General features: G+C 35.4%; 1 protein-coding gene across 1 annotated transcript in view; it reads left to right on the forward strand.

Moving 5' to 3' along the window:
- The window catches only part of LOC135213310 (uncharacterized), a 160,542-nt gene that overhangs the window by 46,805 nt on the left and 86,237 nt on the right, over positions 1 to 27,500 (forward strand). The window contains exons 3-4 of the mRNA XM_064247291.1: positions 1,645 to 1,722; positions 15,817 to 15,949. Of these exons, the coding sequence (XP_064103361.1) occupies positions 1,645 to 1,722; positions 15,817 to 15,949 (211 nt within the window). The remainder of the gene's footprint in view (positions 1 to 1,644; positions 1,723 to 15,816; positions 15,950 to 27,500) is intronic.

A 27,500-nucleotide genomic window follows, 5' to 3' on the forward strand; every position in this document is an offset into this window, starting at 1 on the left:
CATTTCCTTTGACAATATAATGTCGTTTTGTCCTCAAATCATACAATTTTCTAATTAGTATTAAATTTGACATCTACCTGCTTTTATTAAGGGTATTACTATTGAAAATGTAATCTCTATCACATGATAGTGCCAACTGGGCTCAAATAGGTACACCATGAGAATTGGAAGATAAGATTTACTCAGATGAAGAAAAGGAGAAGAGAGGCTGAAGAAGAATAAAGATTTGGGGAACTAGAAGCACAAGAACTACTAAATGAGACGCGGAATTTCACAGAGCCCCTTTACGTCACGCGACGCTGGAGGCGATTGATGGTTTAATGCAGATTTAACCTGTTACCTCGATAATATTTTAACAAATAAAAGATGTCAGCTCCTTCGACGACGTAAAATTGTCAGTTCCTATATACGGTTTTCTAAATCATATCCATAAAAATGGATTTTAAGTGAATGAAATTTGAAAAGTTGTTATATATGTTTCATATGTGCGTATCTATATACATATCTATATGCATGTACACACACAACACACACACACACACACACACATATATATATATATATATATATATATATATATATACATACATATATAACATATACACATACATATATATATATATATATATATATATATATATATATATATATCATATATATATATATCACACATATCCACAGGTGAAAAATAAGAGACGGGGTGTAGGTCAGGACCTACACCCCGTCTCTTATTTTTCACCTGTTGGTGTGTGATAAATGAATCACGTGATTATAATCTATATATATATATATATATATATATATATATATATATATATATATATATATATATATATATATTATATATATATATATATATATATATATATATATATATATATATATATATATATATATATGGACAGAAACATTCTATCTGGTGCATCAGTGGAGGACGACGCTATGTTAAACATTTCAATGCCTGTGTTATATACGTTTTGTACTTTTAAGATTAGTTAGTTATTTCTAAGCTTATATAATGTGTCATGCTATTAATTAAAATATATGGTCAACGAATACAGTAGTTTACACATACTCTCAATATATATATCTGTTTACATACAAACACACACACACATATACATACATATGTGTGGGTGATTATGCTAGTCACACTGACACGTGATTTATATGTCACTCTTCACCCCAGGGAACATGAAAGCTAATCAGGTATTTGCACCCAGTTTTCCATTTTCCTAGTAGAAAGTGTTATACATACATACATACATACATGCACACATACATACACACACACACACACATATATACATATATATATATATATATAATGTGTGTACCTGTACAGCAGACCAGCTTGTGTTTGAGTGGTTGTCATTAAGCAACAACATGTAAATTTTAATCACACATCCATTCCACCCCTGATTCTTATTCTTTCGATACAGGGAACATTGACATTTACATCCATACACCCACACGCAAGCAATCTGTCGATTTGAAATGGGGCAGCGGGGGGTCACTACAGGGTCCGCATTCCCCAAAAACCGAAGTCAGTCCTCCCCTTACTGGCTCACACCCTAAAACCCGAATTCGTGTATTGATGGCCTCGATGTCTTTTACTAACTGGAATATTGATTTTTGGCGCAGGTCACGTGGCTCCGAAGACGTGATCTGCACATCTTGACGGCGGGCCACCACACATATTCGGCTGACCAGCGGTTTCAGGTAGGTCCTGATCTCTCCCCCTCAACCCCCCATCCCATCAACGCCAATATGGTCGTCATCGGCGTCGTCTCTCTCAGGTAACGTCCATCCTGCTCCTCTAACGGCGGGTTTTAGTGTAAGTGGTTGTGGTCGTGGCTGTTGGTCCGCTTGGTGGGTTATTTGACGTCCGAGAGAGAGAGAGAGAGAGAGAGAGAGAGAGAGAGAGAGAGAGAGAGAGAGAGAGAGAGAGAGAGAGATTGCTTTGATGTAACCAGTTGACAACTGATCACTTACGTGACTCGACACTAATACGATGGGTTAAAAACTGATCACTGGATTTTATGCAGTCAGCACATTCCCATTACCTGTTCTTCTCTGGAAAGGATCGTGATTATTTAAATACCCGATGGAATGGCGTCTTTATTAATGCCCACGTCTGAGGGCACCGAACTAAATGCAAAGGGAGAGGGGAAAACTGTTTAGCCTTCTTCTCTAATCTGTAAAGAAGCAAATTCATAGGTATAAGGGAAAACCAAAGCTGGGAAAGGGTTTGAAACCAAATTCGTGACAGGATAAAAAAAAAAAAAAAACCTAATCTAAGCAAAAAATGCGCCCAAGTTTCTTCAACGCAATCGAGTTTTCTATACAGCGTATAATGCTGCATGCAAGTCTCAGCCACGAGCCATGAAACTCTCAGCCACGGGTTATGAAACTTTCAGCCTGTCCTATGGCGTTGTCAGACGCATGATCATGGGTAACTTTAACCTTGAATAAAATAAAAACTGTTGAAGCTACAGGGCTGCAATTTGGTAAATTTGATTATTGTAGGGTGGATGATCAACATACCAATTTGCAGCCCTCTAGCCTCAGTATTTAGATCTGAGGGCGGACAGATAACGTGCGGACAGAAAAAGTGCGGACGGACAAAAAATATATCTCAATGGTTTTCTTTTACAGAAAACTAAATAAGGTATTGTATTTGAAAAAAGCACCAACTGACAGCATAATTACACCTGGTTCCACTGATTTTCTGATCAGTTGCCAAACAGCCTATTTCATGTCGTTCACGATTCCCACTGATTTCGTTCCTCTCCAGACAGCGCCAATTACAGATCCCAGAGGCCCCTCTTCTACCAAATGCACTTTGGCATTTCAGTCGTCCATTCGGCAGTTAGTTAAACTTGGAGGTTAATCTATTTCTAATTACCGAGATAGGAACAATCCAAGCCGATCCCTATGGGGCCATCTTCCAGGTTTCAGTTTCTAATTGAAAGGCAGTCCAAGACGACGCTCTAGCCTCCCCTTGTGGCTTCCTGGAATACATTTGCATTATTCCACCAGATACCTGAATGACGCGCAGGGTTTCTCTCCGATGTAAATGAGCTAATCTCTGTGTCACCAACATTTCCCTCTTTTCATTTCCGGCGAACCCGTCTGAATCCCCTTATTTTAATACATTTTTATCTATTTATCAATTCATTCATTCATGTCTTTTTCATTACCTAAGATGTCTTTATGTATTTCCTTTTACCTCCTCTTTCTTCTTCTTAATGAACGCAATATTCTTTGGAAACTTTAATTTCAAGTCAATGGCCCATATAAGCTTGTTCTATATGAATAGGAGTTTCATCTTCTGAATAATAGTAATAATAATAATAAGAGCTATTTCAAATGAGCGTAGGCTTATTTCTCTGGACGTAATCCGTAGGCCCATGAAATATCCATCCCTTAGACAGGAACCATTGGAACGAATTTATTGCTGTCGGATAAGCAATCAGTTACATCTTGAGATCGAGAGGAAAGCCATCGCCTTTCCAGGTTGCCATCTCATAACTTTTTCCAAGCTGTCTCTCTGGAAGCCATTTATGTTCCATAACCACGCGACGACACGGAGAATTCTCCTGGATGTAGTAGACATCCTTCCTGGAATACAGTGAACCTCGCTCTTTCGGTCTTCTCCCCCTTCCAGTCTCGTCTTTCCCTTCATTCCAGAACCATTGGACTGAGCGATTCTCTCTCTCTCTCTCTCTCTCTCTCCTCTCTCTCTCTCTCAATGAATTTCACTTTTCCAGAACCAATAGCCAATACCCTTCAGTCTTCCATCTTCAGTCTCCGGACAATTTACTGAATAACAACACCCCCCCCCTCTCTCTCTCTCTCTCTCACACCCACCCACCCACACGCGCGCGCGCGCGCACACACACACACACACACACACACACGCACAAACGGTTTCACAACTATTTATTTACACTCACTTTTTTAGTTTCATACCTACCTTTATGAGATCAACCTTTGTTAAAGAAGTTCTCTTCTCTCTCTCTCTCTCTCTCTCTCTCTCTCTCTCTCTCTCTCTCTCTCTCTCTCTAACCAACACACACGCACACATACACGCACACACAAGATTACACAGCTACTTATTTACACCTTTTTCGTTTCATACCTTTTTAAGATCTCACTCTCTCTATGTCTCTCTCTTTCTCTCTCTACATTCACACACAAACATACATATATATATATATATATATATATATATATATATATATATATATATATATATATATATATATATATATATGTAAGTGTATCAATGTTACATCTTTCCATCTCACTTAAGTAGTACATCTAGTCATTACTGTCCCGCATCATCCCTTCATTGAATTAATGAACCAATCGCTTTCTCCGTCTATACCTCTCTCTCGCACACAACGTTAAATATTGATGTATCCGACTTTCCTCTTTCTCTCTCTGTCTCTCTGTCTCTGTCTCTTTATCCGAGATTTCCTTCCGTATTACTGGTAGGCGATGCCTTCCCATGGGCGCCCGTTACAGCCCGCGCTTTGTGTCCGTCGCACATGGGACGACAATCCTCTTAAGGGAAGCCATCCAGAAGGTTCCGAGTCTCCGACCGAACTGCAAATGACCAATATGGAGATTCGGTGCAGACGTCTGTGGTCTCCAATGGTTGCAGACTTTTTTTTTTTCTTTTGTAAGATGCATTCTATTTTAACCGCATATCTATCTTTTAAAATTCACGCTTCTCTCTATTACCCATTATTGATAAGAGTTAAGTGCTTGGACGAATCCTCTGTTCAGTTCACTTTTGCTTTTTTCTTCGGTATTATTCTCCTTTTTATCCGTTATTTATAAGAGTGAAGCATTAGTACATTTCCTCTATTTCATTTGCTTCTTTTTTCTACATATATTATACTCGCTTTTATCCATTATTTCTAGTAGTTAATTGCAAGATGATTATCCTATATTTATTTCACTTTTACTTTATTTTATTATGATTTTTTTTTCTTTTCCGTAGGAGTTCATTATTAAAGATCATGGAATCACACTGTCTAGGGAAGGCATTAAAGTAACTATATTGAAAGATTAATTCACTATGTTACTACAATTGAAACTTGACGATTGAGAGAGAGAGAGAGAGAGAGAGAGAGAGAGAGAGAGAGAGAGAGAGAGAGAGAGAGAGAGGCTGAAGGCAACAGAGACAGATAGAGAGATAGGGAGTATCAAAGGGCTTTGATAAATGGATTAATATACTGATTTTTTTTTGTAATTTCTTTGCTTCTCTCTCTCTCTCTCCTTCTGTTCATTTCCCTGTGTTCTATTCCAGGCACAGACACAAACTCCCTCCCCCGCCTTTTCACTATAGCCCTTTTGGCTGAGATTTTATACAAAATACATCAAATACGTGGCCTTATCCGTTGCATGATTTGTACATTATATTCAATATTACACTTATAATGTAAATTACATTGTATTATCATGTACAGCAAATAGGTTTCTACTCACGACATAGTGTATTTGCTGTTTATGGGGGGTATCATTATCCCTTTATTGTACAACTCACTAGTTCCTCGCTGGACGAGTGGTTTTCGCGCTAGGCTGCCAATCCGGTAGTCCTAAGTTCGAATCCCTGCTCGGCCAACGCGGAATCAGATGAATTTATTTCTAGTGATAGAAATTCCTTTCTCGATATAGTGTGGTTCGGATCCCACAATAAGCTGTAGGTCCCGTTGCTAGGTGACCAATTGGTTGCTAGCCACGTAAAAATATCTAATCCTTCGGGCCAGCCCTAGGAGAGCTGTTAACCAGCTCAGTGGTCTGGTAAAACTAAGATATACTTAACTTTTGTACTACTTACTCCTACTGACACACGCACCTACCTCCTCGGTCATCATGACGAATAGCCAAACCTCAATACAGTTTTATCCTTATATTGCAGTCATTACTACGGACCCTGCCTCCATTTTTGCTTCTAGACTTTTTTTTTATGGATGTGTCCGAGACTGTGAGCGCTGGAAAAAAAGCTTTTAGCCAGTGTCCGTATGCTTTCATGATTCCTTGACTGCTCCACTTTCTTACGTGTTCTACTTACTTTCCCCACTTCCTTCTTCTCCTTCTATTTTTTATTTCCTGTGTACTATATTTTTCTACCATATCCATTGTTTTTCTCGCTACCGTTGCAAACTTGATGGCAATACTTTGCAAGTGATAATGTATATGCCGGGTTCATCTGTTTCATTTACCCTCCTGATCCTATTTTGGAAAATGGATCTAAAGATGATAGTATCGAAACAAAATGTAAATTCATGATGTCCCCAACACTATTGTGGCGATTTCTCCCAATTTACTATAAAAAGTTGACTTAATTATTTCCTCCTTCGATAAGCAATTTATTCCCACATTTAAATAGTATACGTATTTCTTGCTCTTTTGGAAGTACGGTAGGTTAGATAATGGTATACAGTATTTCATTTTCGTTAGTCAGTATTAGGAAGGTCAAAAAAAGTCTTTCGGCTCTTAGACAAAAGACTTCCTGATGCTTCTTTTCAATGGTAGGCTTATGGTTTGAAAAGTGAAAAGTATAAGAATTCGTAACTGTGGCCTGGCCTTACACTTTAGCTTTTAAACTGTATATGATTCTTCTGCAAGCACGTATTTCAAGTTCCCTACCACAGTAAGATAGAAGAAATTGCTAAGAATCTTGGAGACAGACAGCTTCAATCTACACTCCACTTTAGAATCACCATAACGAAAACTCCTTGACCAAAATACAGTCCAGAAAACAATAGAGTTCCTCGTTGGACGGGTGGTTTTCGCGCTCGGCTACCAATCCGGTGGTCCAAAGTTCGATTCTAGGCGCGGCCAACATGGAATCAGAGGAATGTATTTCTGGTGATAGAAATTCATTTGTCGATATAATGTGGTTCGGATCCCACAATAAGCTGTAGGTCCCGTTGCTAGGTGACCAATTGGTTCCTAGCTACGTAAAAGTATCTAATCCTTTGAGGACAGCCTTAGGAGAGCTGTTAATCAGCTCAGTGGTCTGGTAAAACTAAGATATACTTAACTTTTTTAGAAAACAATGGAAAGGACGAATGCTGGGAATATGTTAACAATGCAATAATCGCTATATGGCAGTCTTGGGGAGACGGGAAGAAATTCTGATAAACATATCGGTGAACGCAAATCAGCCGGTAATTCAAATAACAGAACCCATGAAATTACCACAGAACAATTGGACGTCGACCACAGAATGTATTACGACGAAGGTAAACTGGAACAGAAGCAATAGCAAAACGTGTTGCAGAGAAGTGGAGGGAGTTCTCATTAACTCACACCAGCAGTAACTGAAAACAAATCCAGTTAACGTTTTAAATAAGATAAACGTCCGACATATCCTCAGAGGAACTAAACTCTCCAGATTCCTCGGCGAAGGTAATTAATCAGATTTGTTCGTGCTGCGTTAAACACTGGTAAGAAAATCAAGCAAGAACCAGAACCTGATATTTGGAATTTGTCTCTACAATTTAATTTAGTTTCATTCCTGGACGATGGGGAGAGTTCTTCATAAAACTCAAGAGATTGAAGTACATATTTACCAAAATAAAGAGAGCAGCACACAAGAAAAAAGAGCTCATGTATCTTCATCTTTAATAAAAGTGAATGTTGTTCATAATCTTCAAGTTTCTTATTTCCATTAAAAAATCAATTGTAAGAGATCTATGGATATAGATGTCTTGAGCAGATACCAGAAAATATTATAAGATTATTTATACCACTAAAAAAGGAAAACCTTTGACGAGAGAGAGCATATCACTAGTGCTAAGTCAAAGGCTGTTTTCTTCTCTGTTGGTTTTAAAATTAAACGTCATTGCAATAGGATAGGTATGATCTGAGACAGCGAATCTTTACGACGGAGAGAGAGAGAGAGAGAGAGAGAGAGAGAGAGAGAGAGGAGAGAGAGAGAGAGAGAGAGCGAGCACATCAAACCGCTGCTCTACAAACTTTTAATTCATTACGTTAATTATTTAGTCTTTGAGGATGACCTTGTAAGAGTTACTATTTCATTCACTTTACCTCGGACACTGAATGCAACGCATTCATCACATAAATAATATATCCATAATAAATTCAGATATAACTGCAGCTCCAATTAACGATGGAAATAAGGTAAACACAAGAGAATTCGTCCTGGTAATTGAATTTGCTAAAGTATTTTACGCAGACAACTCTAAAGAGACTGTGAAATAATAAAAAGAAAAAATCTGGTCTTCTTCCCTTTGAAGGTTTCCGAAAAGATGGTGATGGCGGAAGACCTAAAACCAGCACCCCCACCACCCCCTCCCCCCTTTGGGGTCACACGTGAGGGCGCGAAAAATGCCCAAACATAATTTTAAAGTAGATGATTTTTGTCGTGGAAGGTTTGGGATCTGTGGAACCGGGAACACCTGCCGCTGCCTTCCTCCTGGCTCTTCTCTTTCTCTCTTTTTTTTTCTTTCTCTAGTATCCTCACTTGCTTCACTCATCATTTTTCCTCTCTTGCTTCACTCGTAATTTTTCCTCTCTTGCTTCACTTATAATTTTTTCTCTCTTATTTCACTCATCATTTTTCCTCTCTTATTTCACTCATCATTTTTCTCTCTTGCTTTACTCATCATTTTTTCTCTCTTGCTTCACTCATCATTTTTTCTCTCTTGCTTCACTCATCATTTTTCCTCTCTTGCTTCACTCATCATTTTTTCTCTCTTGCTTCACTCATCATTTTTCCTCTCTTGCTTCACATATCATTTTTCCTCTCTTGCTTCACTCACAATTTTTCCTCTCTTGATACTCAAATATTTTTTTCTTCTCATCTTGTATACATTCGATTTTTTTTTTTAAATAATTAACCACATTTCCATAATGGTATTTTTTAACTCCTCATTTATTGCGTATCTAATTTAATAAAATGGACAGCTAAACGGATGTCATCTTCAAAACACTTTCGAATGTGATGGACAGGTACTCGAAAATACATTGTCCATCACTTGCCACATAATCCAAATGAGATTAAAGGTTAAAGACAGCGAGAAATAGCGGCCTGATGCTAAGCTTTACAAACAACAACGTCATTTCGAATCACATTTTTACTTGGAGTTGTCAGCTTCAAGATCTCATTAAAACTTACTTCACAAGACAGTTATGACCCATACCCTTGCCCAAGGGTGAAGAAGTTACAGCGTCATATAAAATCCCTAGAACAGTATATTAATCCGAAATAAAAGCAAATGGTATAATAATATACGTAATTGTGGGACTATGCATCTAGATCTGAAGTGCAATGATGGTACTCAAAACTTTTGATTCGTTTTCCCTAAGGGCCTTCGTGTACAGTACCCAGGGATGGTATCTCAAGGAGTTCTGAGTGAATTTTATGAATGAGTGACGAAGAATGCTTCAAAATGTGTACGTACGGCATCTTAATAACCCCAAGATTTTGAAATAGCCGTAAATATGAAAGTCTGTTTACCGACATTTTTAAGTAGGTAACGTAACATTGCTACTCCATAACCGTATGCTGATGGACAATTTTAATGTTAAAGCAAACAATCATTTTAAAATAAATACCCGAAGTCTTCTTTTGCCGCAGGAGTATAATTTCATAATAACAGAAATAAAATGATACAACTTTCACTTTTCAAAACATCCAAAATGTTGCATGAAACAATATATTATATAAAATAAGAGACGAGTGATTGATCCTTGTACTATCAGCCAGCTTTAACAAGGAACAGACCTGCTGGTTTCTATACAGCCTAGTAGGCTCGTGATACCGTATTTGATTAATTGAATGTGGAAATTAATTTGTTGTTTCAGTAAACGATTAACAAAATTGAATAAAAGATGTTAGTAGTTCATCTTCGGAGGAGACAGATGGATTAATACAACTCGTTATTCAGAGAGACGTTCTGGCAATGTTTGTGTATAAAAACGAAGAAAAATAGTGAATTTGATTGACTTTAAATGAAATAATATAGTCAAAGATCATCTTAAACGTAAATGACTCCCGCTTATAGGATATTAGGGACTATGAATATTTTTCAACTAAAGTTTTGTGACAATTGAAAGGAAGTTCAGTTGTCCACAATAAGTGAATAATTACGTTTGGTTAACTCACCAGTGCTATTACCAATGATTTAAAGAGACAAGGTCTTTTAAAATTGTTGTTCAGAGTTAAATAAATCATCTTTAAATGGAAAGGAATTAAGACTTCAAAACTCTTTGTGAACAAGATATGCTGTTATCAGGATAATTTACCGCTAACCATATATATAGCTAAGCAGTAGTCAAACCGATGAAGGACTTTCTATGGAAGGAAGAATTTTTATAAGAACGACTATTTATAGAAAAAACAAAGTTACAAGTTTTTTCATCTTTAAACAGGAGCAACTACTTTCTGTTTAAAAAGAGAGGCTAACAATATTTGAGTCAATTGGGTGGAATCCACCATATTTCTCGCAAAGGATTTCATTACAATAAATTTAAGAAAATACAAAAGAGGTATTTTCAATGGTATGACGATGGCGGAACGACCCCAGTGGGTGAAAACTTTCATGAATTGTAGAGAGGATGTTCATAAGTATAATCGCCTTAACCATCTATATAATCATATATAATATATATATATATATATATATATAATATATCATATATATATATATATATATATGTACGTATATATATTATATATATATATATATTTATATATATAATTATATCTACGTACATATATATATATACATATATATTATTATATATATATATATATATATATATATAATGTAATATATATTATATATATATATATATATGTATATATATATTATATATATATATATATATATATATATATATATATATATATGTGTGTGTGTGTGTGTGGCTAAAATTTACCTCATCGGGTGAATGTTCATTTTATGAACTACCCCGCGTTTAAGGAAATAACCCTTCTCTGAAGTCCATAATAACAGAAAAATCTGCACATAAGTGTACAAGGAGAAGAAAAAAAAAAAAATTCGCGCAGTGAACTGAAAATAAGCAAAAGATTACCTTCAAGTATACACGAGAATATTAAAAATATTTCTGGAAAACTTATCAGAAACTCTCTGCAGCTTTCGTCACCACAATTACCACCTGATCCGAAACCCAACTTTAAACTTCTTTGCTCCGCTGTTATAAAATCCTCACACTGAAACCGTCTAGTCGAAATTTTATCTGAAGTGGATTCAAATATCACCCAATAAGAAATATGGTGTTCTGCAGAACACCACACATTCACACAAACATTTATTAATTTCTGAGAGTTTCTGTTTTTGGGAATTACACCGTTCTTGCTTTACTGACCTTTATTCGAGAAAACTGATAGAGCCATATTTTTGTCCATTAAGAAGAGGGACCTATACTCTCTTTTTTTCCATTTGTCCATCCGCCTGTGGTGTTTGCGCATGGTAACACTGTGTCCCAGTCTTTAAATAGTTACGCTGTGTAAGTTTTAGGTAAATAAAAGGGTCTGGGTGTACATTTGCAAATGAAGAGTGTTTTAATAATTTACTGTATGCGAATTACACCGTTAATATTCGAAATAGGATATTGCTATCATTGTTGAATATGAGCTGGATGTTACTATTTAAAGCCTGGGACGCAGTGTTACCATGTGCGAGCACCATAGGCGGGTGGACAGATGGAAAAAACCGAGTATAGTTGTAAATCCTGCAGCCGATAGTTATGAATGGTCACTTCTTTCACGATTGTTTAATGTTATGGACACTGAACCTCTGCACAAAATTAAACACTCAAATACATTTGTTTCCCTAATTACAATAGCTGTATTTGGTTCCATAAAAGTACCTACTGATCTGATCCTCTTTTTCCTTATCATCCCTTCCCCAACTGTATAGTTGTACACATTCCAACGTAACCTCAAATCATAATCACCAGAATCTAGCTGGGGCTTTCTACTTTTAAGTGCCTTCAGTTTCCAACCTAACATTTAATTTATGATTTCATTTGAGATATCTATTGTTCTTACCTCCCAAATGACTTTTCTAGCTGTTCTGGAAACATTGGCAGTCTTTGCAATATTCTTCAGGTTCTGTCTCAATACGCTTATAGTGCGTCTTGTGCGGAATAGTTTTTGACAGTTGATATACATATATATATATATATATATATATATATATATATATATATAGTATATATATATATATATATATATATATATTATATATGGGTGTTTATGTGGTTTAGAAAAGAACACTGCCTTTTCCCTTTTCTACGATTTATATCTGACCTCCTCTACCTTACCAAAGAAGTCTCTTTAATTTATCAGAGGTCACATTTGCAAATCTTCCTTAGGGAGGGAGGTAATGATTTTGCCTCCTCCTGTCTCCTCTTGGCAAACAGCCATTCACAAAAGAGCCTGTTTTCTTTCTTCCTTCCCCAATGATATTTAAGAATGCAGTCACCTCCTCCAGTTTCACAATCCAGAACCGCTATTTTCATCTTCTTTTTCTTAGTGGAGAATCTTTCCCTTTGTTGCAGCTGATCTCTCACTGATAATCTGACTGGTGATCTCTCTTTTACGATCTCTCTCTCTACGATCACTCCTCTCCAAAGTTCGTTTGTCGTATTTATACGGCACTCTGGGGGCGGAGCCTACGGCGAACGTCACCGACTCCAGGGATTTCCAGAACTTCTTAGATGAAGCTAGACGAGGTATTGCATCAGAGAATCGCGGCGTTTCTCACGTAATATTGGCGCGTTTTTGCGTCTCCCACAACACGCCGACGATTCCGGAACCACCACGAAGATAGGCGCCTCCAACAGTGGCGCGAAAGCCTCCTTGCTGCCGAACTTCTCGAAAATGCGTTCTGCTTTCCTTTATATTCCTTTGCTATGAAGCAATTACCATCACATATATATATATATATATATATATATATATATAGTATATAGGATATATATATATATAGATATATATACGTTAATATTATATATATAATATAATAATTTCTGAAATCTTTTGGATTTGTTCAAGGATATATATGACAAGCAATAAGAGCCTCCAGTGATATCCGGATTCAAGTAGGACGTGTACTATTTGACAAATTCATTCTGTTATTCATACAATTATTACTAATCAGTAATGGTTTCCTTGCATAAAATAATTATGCCATTTAGAATGAATGATGATCCAATTAACTACATCTCTCTCTCTCTTGTTTGATTAATCTTAGTTACATTCCCATTATCTTTTCATGAAGCTAATGTATGAAACAGAGTATATGAATTGTTGATCCAAACGGTTCCTTCGCTGGAAGGGACTAATTACTGTATTGCTAGCAATGCTGTGGCAGTTACTGCGTAATTGTTAGCTTTGGGGAATATTGTCTCCTAATGCCATTATTAGGGCCTTATTGCGATCATAACTCATTAATCCTCCCCTAATGATGGCACATTCGATCATAACAAAGATGATTGTTATCCTGACGGTTTCCTGGAAACGTAATTGTATTGGCTGGCTCATTTTGCTTATGGCCACATGCTTCTTCCTAGCCCCTTTTTTACCACTACTACTACTACTACTACTACTGCTACTACTACTACTACTACTACTATTATTATTACTATATATATATATATATATATATAACATATATATATATATGTATATATGTATTTATATTATATATAGATATATATATATATATATATATATATATAAATATATATATATATATAGTATATATATATAAATGAGAGGAGAGAGAGAGAGAGAGAGAGAGTGAGAGAGAGAGAGAGAGAGAGAGAGAAGAGAGAAAGAGAGAGAGAGAGAGAGAGAGAGAGAGACTCTTACTGAAAATTCCTGAAATGACATCGAGCAGTCGAACATAAAGCCATTATTTCCATTATTACCTAGATTGGTCATGGCGTCCGCTAATTAATTGACCATACTAGGCTGTGATCATTCATGCGCATAGATTGGTGGACTAATTATCGTTAAGCCTATGTTGTTTACAAATTTCGTCACAGAGGATGGAAATCATCAAAGGTCAGAGTGGCAGAGCCCATCATCGTTAGGAGATTCAGATATTGGCATTCACAGTTTACAATTAATCGGTTCATTAATTATCGTTCTGACCTACAGTGATCAGTGCACATAAATATAACATACGCCTTAACAAGTACCAACATGTAAATATATGCAAATAATTACAAATGCGCACGCAAACACACACAGCCAACCATTGACGCACACACGATGCACATACATACACACACACATATATGTATATATATAAACACACACACACACACATATATATATATATATATACACTATCATGTATACATATACGTATATACATCATATACACATATATATATACATATATATATATATATACACATTACATACATATACGTATATATGTATATACATTTCTTTATATACATACATTACATGTATGTTATATATGTATATATCAGCATATATAATGTGTTTGTGTGTGTTTATATTGACCATGGCAATTTTCGGCTCCCAAAAGCCTATGTTACTTATGTTACAAGAAAACATATCAATATGTTATAAAAGGGAAAAAATTGTTGAAAGTAAACGTGTATGGTCCACGTGAAAAGATAATAGTCAGACTGTTTTGAAAAGAATCGAAACCTGAGCCCAGTTGACTTTGAAGAATAAGCAAGGGTGACTGTGATGGGCCACCTGAAAGTAGAAGTAGTAGACAGAGGGAGGGAGTGGTGTAAATTGTTGATGACACGCCAAGAGAGAATGGGAATAAGGCACCACTGGAGAAAATTTATTCTGAAATGGACTGATTGCTGGTAATGTGGGATTTTGAAACTTGTTTGGAAAGTAAAGAAATTATATCCTAGTGTTTGTTGGCGAGGAAGGAGTGAGTATGTGGTTATAAAATTTATTGCCAAAAATGGTTGGATGAAAAGGTAGTGTGAGTCACATTTAAGAAGAATTTGTATTAAAGATAGGTTTAAGTGAGTAGTTTATGAACTGTAAGTAAAATCCCAAAATTAGGTCAGTGAATAAGCTGGAATGTTTATGGTTACAGTCAAGTGTAAAAAAGGTAATAAATTAGTGCATGGTGGGAAGAGGAAGTTAGATGGTTTGTGAAGAAATAAAAGGACTGCCATACCGCAATGGCACGACAAAATTAGGTCGTGCACGTACATACCAGAGGTAAGGTTTCAATGGCGAAGTGTACCAGAAAATTGTGCGACATAACGAACGTAAATTAAAGTACCTCTTTTAAGAAGAAGTTGCAATGGAGTGGAAACAATTCAACGATATAGAATAGTAAATAAAAAAATATTTATTTGGATGTGCTTGTTATGTGTACGATGATTTTTTATTACTTCCTATAAGTTACCAGCCCTTTTAATTTCTGATTAAAAACACGTAATTTCTTGTTTTGTTTTGTATATAAGGTAGAATATTTTATTTCTTTAAAGTGGTGCTTTAATTATATATCGATATAGATTTATATATTTACAGAAATTAAATAGTAATGTTCATGAATAAAATAGTATTATGCATTACAGTGTCCATAATAATATTGGACAATAAGGATAATGCTCATTCACATACTTTTCTTACTGACATTTTTATAAACACCCTGATAATCATCGCATTGGAGAAAGATGCTAAATAATCATCACAAAGGATGACACACAATATTATCTGTTCTTTACTTACATATAGAAACTCAGGAAGAGATGTCATGCAGCATCAACACATCTCTCTCACAGGTCGTGCATGCTGAAGGCAGCGACGAGTGGACCCTGGTGGTGCGTTACGCTCAGCTGAGGGACGCAGGCGTCTACGAGTGCCAAGTGAACACTAATATGAAGCTGTCCAGACCAGTAACGCTCAAAGTTTACGGTAAGTGAACAATCTTTTTATTTTCTTAAGGTGAGTCCAATGGGATGGGCAACCCCTCTCTGGATTTATCTATGCCAGACTAAAGGAAAGTACAAAAATAATTTTATATTTTCCTGTATCTTCAAGCTAAAATTATGGCTTTAGCTATGCCAGACGAAATGAAAGCAAGAATGAGGGGAAGGTGCTATTTTTTTTATGCTATTTTATATGTGCTTGTGTCTCTTCGTTGACATTAAACACTGACTGAATTTTTCGATCCTGAAGACAACTCATTATCCCAGGCTAAAAGAAAGCCTAAAAAAGTGGAAGGTGGCAACGTTTTATGTCCTTTTATAGCTCCTGTATCTCTGCATAATCCTAAAATTAAACAGTGATTGTATTTTTCTACCTTGAAGACGACTCATTATCTTAGTTCTTGGAAAGGATTAGTCAGCTTGTATCTTCTGAGCAGAAGATCTACTCTTGGTAGCAGAAGGAAAGATAGTCAGGAACAGGGTGTGTCGGGTGTGTCGACGATAACAACTGTTATTGAGGTACCCATCATTCAGCGTCTGGCCGCTGACCTGAATTGCAATATTAAGGGTACGTTGCTTGTAAGCTGTTTTGCAGCTGACAGGCAGCTGAGGGCGTCCTGAGAGATCCTAGTGGGGCAGTGAACGACGCCCAGTTTAAATACTGAATGACTAACCTTCTGGATGAAAAGCAAGCTTGACAGTTCAGCTAAAGAATTCTATCATTCTCCCCATTATCTTGAGCTGATTAAGAAGACTAATTATATCTCTGCTTCTGTCCAGGGTCTATTCCCTAAAGAGTTTCCAGCCATAAATGAGGCCAAGTTTAGTGAGTTTATTGGCACATCTAATTATCATATGAACGGGCAGCTCAATTCAAATCAAAATGAGGGAGACGTAGCTGCATTCTTCTGAACAACCTCTTCCTGTCGACTTCTGTTCCACTATTAATTCATGCACAGATGTCTTGCTTGTGTTGTTAAAAACTTGGAAGACCATTCTAGAAATCAATGCAGCCAAAAAAATAATGATAATAAAATAAAAAAATAAATAAATTAAAATAAATAAATAAATAAATAAATAAATAAATAAATAAATAAATAAATAAATAAATAAATAAATAAATAATACATATTATGAGAAGCCTATTGAGTATGTTATATACCCATAAGGAAGATGAAATAAACAATATTAAACTTTAAATAATCACATTAAAACCAGGTCCCCAAGACGATCTTAACCACGTTCTTACACCGGACAACCATTGTGGCCAAAACAACACAAAAAAGATGGGCCTTCAAGGCGTTTTGTTAAACATCTTGGAGCAAAATAACGAAAAAATTACCACCACGAAGCTTTACAAAACCTTAATAAATCGTGGCCACATTTCCAAAAGTTAAGCCGTGCAATAGGAAGATTCTGGAATTCACCAACATCAATTAAACTGATAATTTTTTTCAATCGTTAGGAAAGCACTGTTAATCCGACTACATAAACGAATTAATTTCGCAACCTAACTTCAAGAAGGTTTTTAGCAACGAACATACGGGGCCTGGACCCTTTTCATCGCAGTCCCAATAAGATAACCTTCCTAATCTTACTCAATTAGTTATCTCCATTCTAGTATATTGCATCTAAAAATATTCTAGCCATAACTTACTCATTACCTCACAGTAAACACGGCGTGAATTACTTACAGCCAAATCGTATAGTTTTTATTTATAAATTTTTCTGTATATGCACCTAAATTTCACACACTGTTAATTTACAGTAAACACACACACACTCTAAGCCTTTTCCAGGGCGAAAGATCTTGTACTCCATTGTTCCACTCTCCTCGTATCCATATTCTCTCTCTCTCTCTCTCTCTCTCTCTCTTCCCAAACACACATAATACACACACACACACACACACACACACACACACACACATATATATATATATATATATATTTGTGAGTGTGTGTGTGCGTTTTTGTATATGTTTAGTGCAGACAGAATCTATACTACTGCACTTGTAAACCCAAAGCTAATGAAAACATGAGTATGTTTAATCAAATGAATTCAACCTTGTATATACGTCATAAATGAATCAAAATAAAATTCTGTTGGCCTTGAAAGCTAAGTAGTATAGGTCGGGGACGTGATCCGACAAGCACCTAACGTAGACTGTCATTGTAGACCTGCTGTGCTGAATATGAGCCGTTGGTAGATATTATAACCTGTCATAAACAGATCACCTGATCTGTAAGCCTGATGGATTGGACGTCAGACAGCACCACAAACATCACCCATTCATGCTAGATGTTAATGTTAGTATACTTTATTCCATTTTCCTTAAGGGAAGTCGGAAGACGACAGGGAAGAGTTGGGTATGAATGGTTCTTCATCTGACTCTCCTTTAACAAACTGGTGTTTGGATATTTTATGAGAATTAAAAAAAGGGTTGAAGCAAAGGGAGAGATCTATATGCATAAAAAAATGACAGGATGAAATCTATTTAGAGAGACAATTCGTAGCAAAAAGCTTAGCTTCGGCGAAAGGATTAATCATGGTATTTTGAGACGGTCTGGTCACATTGAAAGAACTAATAGGTTGGTGAGAAAATTTAAATTTTGGATTAACTGGGAGTGAGGAAGATTTATGAACCTAGTTAACGCACATAGATGGTGTGAAAGAGGCATTGAAAAGAAAGCGCTAAATATAGTATAAAAGAGCAGTGATTGTGTCAAGGGAATCGATATGTTGCTGATGAGTCTTTTTTTTTTTTTTTTGTAAGTGCACGATGTGGTTAATATTGTGGGAGTTTTCTGGACTGGGATTTCGTCCACAGTTAAACAGTCAAAGTTCAAATGTGCCAGTAGGTGTCTTGTTATCTTTTCTTTGGAACCATAGTCAGCTATGAAAAAATGCCTTATGTTTATATATATATATATATATATATATATATATATATATATATATATATTATATCATTCAAGGTCATGTAATATATTCCCATGAATTTCTAATGCAATGTGAGAATGTGAGAGAGAGAGAGAGAGAGAGAGAGAGAGAGAGAGAGAGAGAGAGAGTATTTATTGAACAAACCGATGCATACCATTACACAACACCAATCCATTTCTCTGATCTTCCAAATGACGTTGGTGAAGGCTCACATGGGAACATTAAATCACGTCATCGACAGAAGGTTGTCCCAAGGGATCAAGTCCACGCGCTCGTTATGTAACACAGAAACATTATACGCACACCATGACGCCGTTAAAGTAGGATGTACATGCTTTACTTGAAATGTAACTTAGGTAACACGCAATGATACAAGTATATAAGTACCAATCTAAGTGCACAGTTTTATAACCGAGTCGGGAACTTGTAGGAAACATGCTGGTATACAAGGCAGTTAGCCTGCCCAGCTAGGCACAGTGGTATTCAGGTTCCAACATCTTTATGATTTTTCTCGTCTTTCAATATATATTATAATATTATATATATATATATATATATATATATATATATATATATATATGTATATATATATATATATATATATATATATATATATATGGTAATATATATATATATATATATATATATATTATATATATATATATTTATATATGTATATATATACTACATACGTATATATATACATACATACATATATATATATATATATACTATATATATATATATATACATATATAATATTATATATAATATATATATATATATATATATATATATATTTATATATATATATAATTAAACACGTATGTACAACAATCAATGTTTAACAACTGAAACTAAATTACCTGAACAATTTCTTTCATCTTTCGAGGAGGGACCCTTCCTGCATTGTCTAATAACACACAAAATTAATTAACATCCATTTTCTTTCTCTGAGCTTGTATCAAGCATCTGTTACCTGCCGCAAGACTTCATATGCATTCGTCCTCTGAAGAGAAAGAAGAAAGAGAGGAGAGGAGAGAGTCCACTTAAAGCCTTAGTTAGTGATTTCCTCGAGGGAATTTTGCGAAATTGGAATGTCCATCGCTTTTACCCTTCTTAACTATTTCCTTTCCGACTTATTTTTTTTATTTCGCCATTTCGGGAACTTTACGACTTTGCTGGTCCCTCGGAGGCAATTTACGTATTTTCCAGTGCTTCAATTTGAGGTGGCAAGAATGCAAAAATAAAATTCTGCCTTTATGCGTAAATCAAGGTTTTTAATTGCAGAAATGAATAGTTTTGTATGAGAAAGTATACTATCTATACAGTATTGTGCTATAGGATGTACGCTTTCGCAAAAAAGAAAGAGAGAGAGAGAAAAAAAACAGAAGCCTTGGACAGCAAAAATGCAATAAATAATCATGAATTTCCCGATTCACGTGGCACGTGTCTGGCAGAAGCAGGGAACTGAATCGTGAATTTGCAGATTCGCGTATCACGTGTCTAGCAGAAGCAGGAAATCGAATCATGAATTCCCGGATTCACGTGGCACGTGTCTAGCAGAAGCAGGGAACTGTATCGTGAATTCGCAGATTTGCGTATTACGTGTTTAGCAGAAGCAGGAAATCGAATCATGAATTCCCGGATTCGCGTATCACGTGTCTAGCAGAAGCAGGGAACTGAATCGTGAATTCGCAGATTCGCGTATATCACGTGTCTAGCAGAAGCAGGAAATCGAATCATGAATTCCCGGATTCACGCGGCACGTGTCTAGCAGAAGCAGGAAATTGAGCTCCACAGCCTGTGGGTATCACTCGAGAACTTCCTGAAGAAGGAAGACATGCAAAGAAGACGCCGGGGAGGTCACTGGACAAGAGAACTGATGTTGCGTCCGCCCCTCAGGGTAAAGTCAGTGTTAAAGCGAAAATGATAAATAAAAACGAACGAGAAGGGGGAGAAAGGAATAAAGAAGGTTACGTTAGAGAAAATAAAGAAAAAAAGAAATTAAATTCACGGTTGGTTTTGGGATTAGGGATAATGGGGAAGTGGAGGTGAAGTTTGTTCGAATTTGATGGTTGCAATTAGTTTGGCATCACTTGTTTGTTCAGTTTAAATGTACGTTAGATGCTACGAGTAGAAGAGCAATTTGTCCAGGCAAACATATGCGTATTGACAAAACATACAAAGAAGACATAATATATACATACGAGTCTCCTAGTTTATACTTGCTGCTTTTAATGTTGTGCATTGTATACGCCTGTGCTTCTTTTACCTTTCGTCTGCTTGTTTGTCTTTACATTACATTTATTATCTTAGGTCTGTTTTCATGCACTCAAACAGATTAAGCAACTTTGTGCAACTACGACAGTTGTTGGGATTAAAGGAGAAAAGCCTGCTTCGTAGATGACAATCTACTGAGCTGTGAAAACTTCCCTCCATGTTCACTTTGGAGCTGGCGACTCAACCGTTACACATCCTACTAGAAGATACCTTCCCCTGGGTCTTGTTAGATGATAGACTACCTATGGTCAAGCTGTAAAATAAATGTCCTATCTATCGGAACTTTGCTACCATAGACAGTGGTCTGCTCTTCCGAAGTTTTCAAATATATCCCACTGACTCCCTTCCTTCACTTAATATGTGTTCATCTTTTAACGCATTCTAACTGTGTATGTTACATTTGGGTTACAACGGAACTCAATGGACATGGTCATAGGTGTAGTCTATCTTCTAAGAAGACCTAGTTCCTCGTTGTACGAGTGGATTCCGCGCTCGGATACCAAACCAGAGGTCCGAAGTTCGATTCTCGGCTCGGCCAACGCGGAATCAGAGGAATTTATTTCTGGTGATAGAATTTCCTTTCTCGATATAATGTGGTTCGGATCCTACAACAAGCTGTAGGTCCCATTGCTAGGTAACCAATTGGTTCCTATCCACGTAAAAATATCTAATCCGTCGGGCCAGCCCTAGGAGAGCTGTTAATCAGCTCGGTGGTCTGGTAAAACCAAGATATACTTAACTTTTTTCTAGCAAGACCTAAGGGAAGGAATCATCTGGTAGGATATGTAACGGCAGTTGCCAGCTTCGAAATGGACGTGAAGGGAACTGTTCCTAGATGGGTAGCTTGCTCTCTACGAAACAGGCTTTGCGCCTTTAATCTTAACAAGTGTTTTTGCACAAAGTCATCTTACGGTTTAATGATGTGTTCCAACGTGCTTCAGCCGAAGCGCAGAGGTGAAATCTATGAGAGCGTATGTATCAGAGCTACAATAATGAAGTTAGAATTAAAAAAATAAATGCCACAGATTGCTTCATGAACAGTATCCAACATTCGAAGAGCTATCATTCAATCGACGATAATACAAGTTTGCTGAAATGTAATAAGGGAAGTTGAATGAGATCTGTAAGTAAAACTAGACAAAGCTAAGAACATTAGGAACTCATGGAATGATAAAATAAGGGTAGCTATGCCCTCAGTGTAAGAAATAGGATTAGGATAACATTAATTTCCTTCCTATTAACGCTCTTAATTTAGAACTCTGTCATAACTGCATAAATACTACATGCACACACAAACGTCTATCCCTTACACACACACGCACACACACACACACACACACACACACACACACATATATATATATATATATATATATATATATATTATATATATATATGTATATATATATATATATATATATATATATACATATACATATCTATATGACATATATATATACATATATACATATACATAAATACTTATATATACTTTTAAATCGAAGTATACCCTTCTGTCTTTCACTGTCTAGTTTTTCCTGCGTCTACGAACAAAACCTTGCAAACTTCTGCAGCTGCCTGAGGTCACATCGAGTCAGCAGTTCCTGATAACGCCATGGACACTGCATTTCGACGATGAGGACATTTCGATCGGATGAAAGAGGAAGGCCACTGACCTCAGTCGTGTCATGCTGTGGTCTTTAATGACTTTGGATAGGGTAACGACCTCCAGCCGAGCGCTTACTAAAAGATGAAGATTGAAATTAGTATTTGGGGAAAAAAAATTATTATCACATATTTTTGGATTTTCGGTATTTGTAGAATAGACTTTTGTCTTATGTATTCGTATGTCCTCTCCTTAAAAAATCAACGTTCATATTATGCTACAGTAACCATTTCAGCTGGCTGATATTGTAAGTCTCAACCGTTGGAACTTTTGTTTTAGCGTTTTCCGAATGTTAATAATTGCAGCTAAACATTGTGTCTAAGCAAAATTAATCACCTGTTTTGATGCTTTGGCAATCAATCATCAGTATGATAAATTATACTGGGGGTTAATATATATATATATATATATATATATATATATATATATATATATATATATATATATATATATATATATATATACTTAAACAAATTAGCCGTGAAAAATCTTAAAATGTTTTCAACATTTTACTTACATTATAACAAACTAAAACTGGAAAGGATACGAATTTGTATTGCCGTTAACTGTAGTTTCGCGCTGTGAATAACCTTAACGAAAATTTTTACGTAAATTCGCTTATAAGCCTAGCCAGCGTCTTCGGAAAAAAGATCTTGTAAAAGATTTCCAATGATCTGTTTTTGGTAATTAGATCTTATGAAAGAAAATATTGAACTGATTTGTTAAAAATTTGACTGGGCAAATTTCAATTCTTTATTTCAGTCTTTTATCTTTGTTATTGTGTCTTTTTTTATCATACGTTCGTAAATCAAATTTTACTATTTGAAAATATCACCTAAGTTTGAATTCTAGCATGAAAACAAACGTTAAAGAGACCTATCTCATCCTTATACGAATAACAGCCAACCCTATCAAGGTAGTATTGTGATCAGAATTTGTAGATTTAGATCTTTAAAGTGAACACTGAGTTCTTCTGAAATGCCAATTCCTATGTATAGTGTTTTACTCTTAATCTCTTATAGTAGATTGACATCCCCGGTGCATCTAATGTCTAGGCCAGCCCCTTTCGACGCTCCTGAGGGATACTTTTGAAAGACGTATCCCACAGGAGAGGTGGAACAGACATCCTGCCTATGCGAACTCTCTCGAGAGACTGAATGTTTCCATCCCAGTGATTGGCTTATCAACAGCTAATCAGGAGCGTCGTAAGGGACGGGCCTAGACATCAGATGCACGAGTGATGTGAATCTACTATAGTATAATGTTTCTCTCTTTATGTGTTAACTCTTTTACTTTTGATTTATCTTTCTTGTAACATTCCAGACGCCTTTGATTTTAATATTTTTTATTTCATCTATTTTTTCCTGGAATAGTCTGTTTCGATTTTATGATCATTCCACCATCCGGAGAGGTTATAAAATTCTTTCTTCAGCTGAACTATAGTTACTTTTAAAATAGTTTCACTCTGATTTCTTAACTTGGAGCCCAGACCGAGAAGTCATCTCTTGCCAGGAGGCTATAATTTATTCTTAGAAATTTCTTGAATTTTAATTTAATTTCAATAAATATATTAGTCTCAGATTGTTGAACGAGATGACATACATGTGACAACTAAGAACAATTTGTATAATATTAACAATTTACAAATTTTCAGAAAACTGGGGCATAAAAGATATATATATATATATATATATATATATATATATATATATATATATATATATATATATATATATATAACACACCCACACACACACACCACACACACACACATATATATATATATATATATATATATATATATATATATCTATACACACACACATACATATATATATATATATATATATATATATATATATATATATATATCTCATAAAATAAATTTTTATCCATGTACAGAAAAATGTTTGCAGCTCAGAGTGTAGAGCTTTCAATATTTCAAGCATCGTTATTTTTTCTGAAAAAAAAAAAAAAAAAAAAAAAAAACGTAGAGTTACTGAAAAACGTTTTTAGTGCTTCTGGCTCTTGGCCATAGAAAGGGGAAGCGTGTTAAAGGCTTTGTTCCTTTAGATAATGGAAAATTCGCCCGTTTAAAGGGGAGACCATAAAAAGATTTAAACTTTCCAGGAAGGAATAAATGAGTGATTGCAATTATTTTTTTCGTAAAGATATATACATATGTATTTCGTGTCTACACAGGATATTAAGACGTATGTATACATATGTTCTCTCTCTCTTTCTCTCTCTCTCTCTCTCTCTCTCTCTCTCTCTCTCTCTCTCTCTTTCTTTATATATAATATATATATATATATATATACATATATATATATATATATTTATATATATATACATATATATATATATGTATGTATATATATATATATATATAGAGCACACACACATATATATATATATATATATATATATATATATATATATATATATATATATATATAATATCATACACACACATATGCAAGAAATATTATATATATATATATATATATATATATAATATAAATATATATATATATATATATATATATATATATATATATATATATATATATATATATATATATATATTATATAAACAAACGTGCAATAAGTACAGATATAAACCCCCGGGTACGCTTGTGAATATATGCATTATAAAATAACAGGGCTAAAAATTACAGTGTGAATTATCCCCAGGTATTTGCTAATATATTCCCGGAGTCGACACCCTTGGAATTCTAATACACTTCTGGAATTCTTTTCCTTACGCGTTCGCGCTTGTATCGAGAATGGGATTTTACTAAAATAGAAAGGAAAAAAATATATATAAACAGAAGTGGTTATTCGAAGAATTCAAGGCAGAGGGAGTGCTATTCTTGGGAACTATGCCTGGAATTCAGGCAGGAGATTTAGAATTCCACGACGGAAAAATACTCCACTGTAATATGGGTCCTTTGAGTCATTCTGAGCGAAAGATAAGTAACTGGGCCTCTACTTTGCTCTCATAAAAGTAGCGAATATAATCATCACAAAGTATTTTGATCAAGTTGTTTATATCATCATCACTGCGAATTTTTCTTCGCTCTCTTAACTAACTATAATTTGAATAAGATGTTAAGACAAAGGAGGTTACCTTAAGAAATAATTAAAGCTTTCCTATGGCGAGAATATTTGCAAATAAAGATTCCTTACCCAGTGATGATCTACATGAAATAAGTAAATAAATTTACTGATTAGTAGAGATTTATGTACAAATTTCGGCACAAGAAAGAAAACCCTCTCTTCATCAGTGACGATTTGCATGGTATCACTTAAAACTATTTCTATTCTTGGTTTACTTGTTCTTCTTTTATTTATAATCACAGCTAACAGGGTTAGAATTAACATGAACGTCATTAGCAAAGCTCTCTCATTCATTATGCATGGGTTTAAAAAAGATTATAACTGTAAGCACATGTTCCTTTTATTACAGTATTTTTTCGGTTACCAATCATTTACCAATTACTAAATGTGTACAATAAAATATCTAAGCAATACGTATTCGTCACAGTTAAACCTGGATTGTCAGATACGCCTCTCTATCACTCCGATTACAAGAAAAATATCTCACAAAATTATTTTTTTTATTTATTTGAATTCCAAAGCATTGTTGCTATAAAAAATTACCATTAGTTATATTACAGACTTGGAATTTTCTTTTGAAGAGTCCAAGATACCTCACTTCTTAATGAGTGATGTGAAGGTGCACAAATTGGTCAATATAACAATATTTTCGTGACTCAAAATTAAGCAAATTCCATCTCTCTTAAACTATTGCTATTTAAAATCATCCTCTTTTGCCAAACGGACGATTTTCCTTTCAACTGCAAAACTCCCCCACAAATAAATAAATAAAAATTTACAATAGAATAGAAAAGAAAAACACATTAGCCGACGATGCAAATTTCAAAAGCCATTTCACTGAAGTTACTGCCTTGATAGCTAATGTTCCGGCTTTTCATTTCCATCACATGCGAACAGCATGAAAGTTAATCCTTGGCATGACCATCCATCAGAGATTAACGACGTGAAAGTAAATTTTACACTTGTCAACTCCCTTTGAAGGTTAATGGCTACACTCATCAACTCCCACTAAGCTTATATTCTGCAAATGGCGCCTTGCACTGAGTGGCAAAGACTTTTATATGTTAATTTCCTAGGTAATTTGGAACTTTTGGTCCTGGAGTCCCACAGTAAGTAACTATATGAAATGAAGGAGCCCTGAGTCAGAATGCTTTGGTCGAAAAAAGAAATGAAGAAGAAGAAGAAGAAGAAGAAGAAGAAGAAGAAAGACAGCAGCAATCTAATTCTGCTGAGATGAGGATCCGGATGACAACTTTCAGAATCTCTGGAAAATGCCATTAAAGGTCTTTCACACACCTTCAGTAGGGAGGCGGGAACGAGCAACTCATTTTTGGAAGGGATAAACGAGTAATTTTTGCTTATGAAGCAAAGGAAACCCCGTGAAGACCTGTGATTTGAGCGGACTTAGGCAAGACGCCAAGGAACCATTGATATCCCTGGGGCAAAAAAGGCTTCGTCGGAATGAAAATGGTTCAGAAATAACTGGTATGATCGTTATTATCACAATTTCTGTTCTCTCTCT

Source organism: Macrobrachium nipponense, chromosome 42, assembly GCF_015104395.2.
Source record: "Macrobrachium nipponense isolate FS-2020 chromosome 42, ASM1510439v2, whole genome shotgun sequence".
Lineage (NCBI taxonomy): Eukaryota > Metazoa > Arthropoda > Malacostraca > Decapoda > Palaemonidae > Macrobrachium > Macrobrachium nipponense.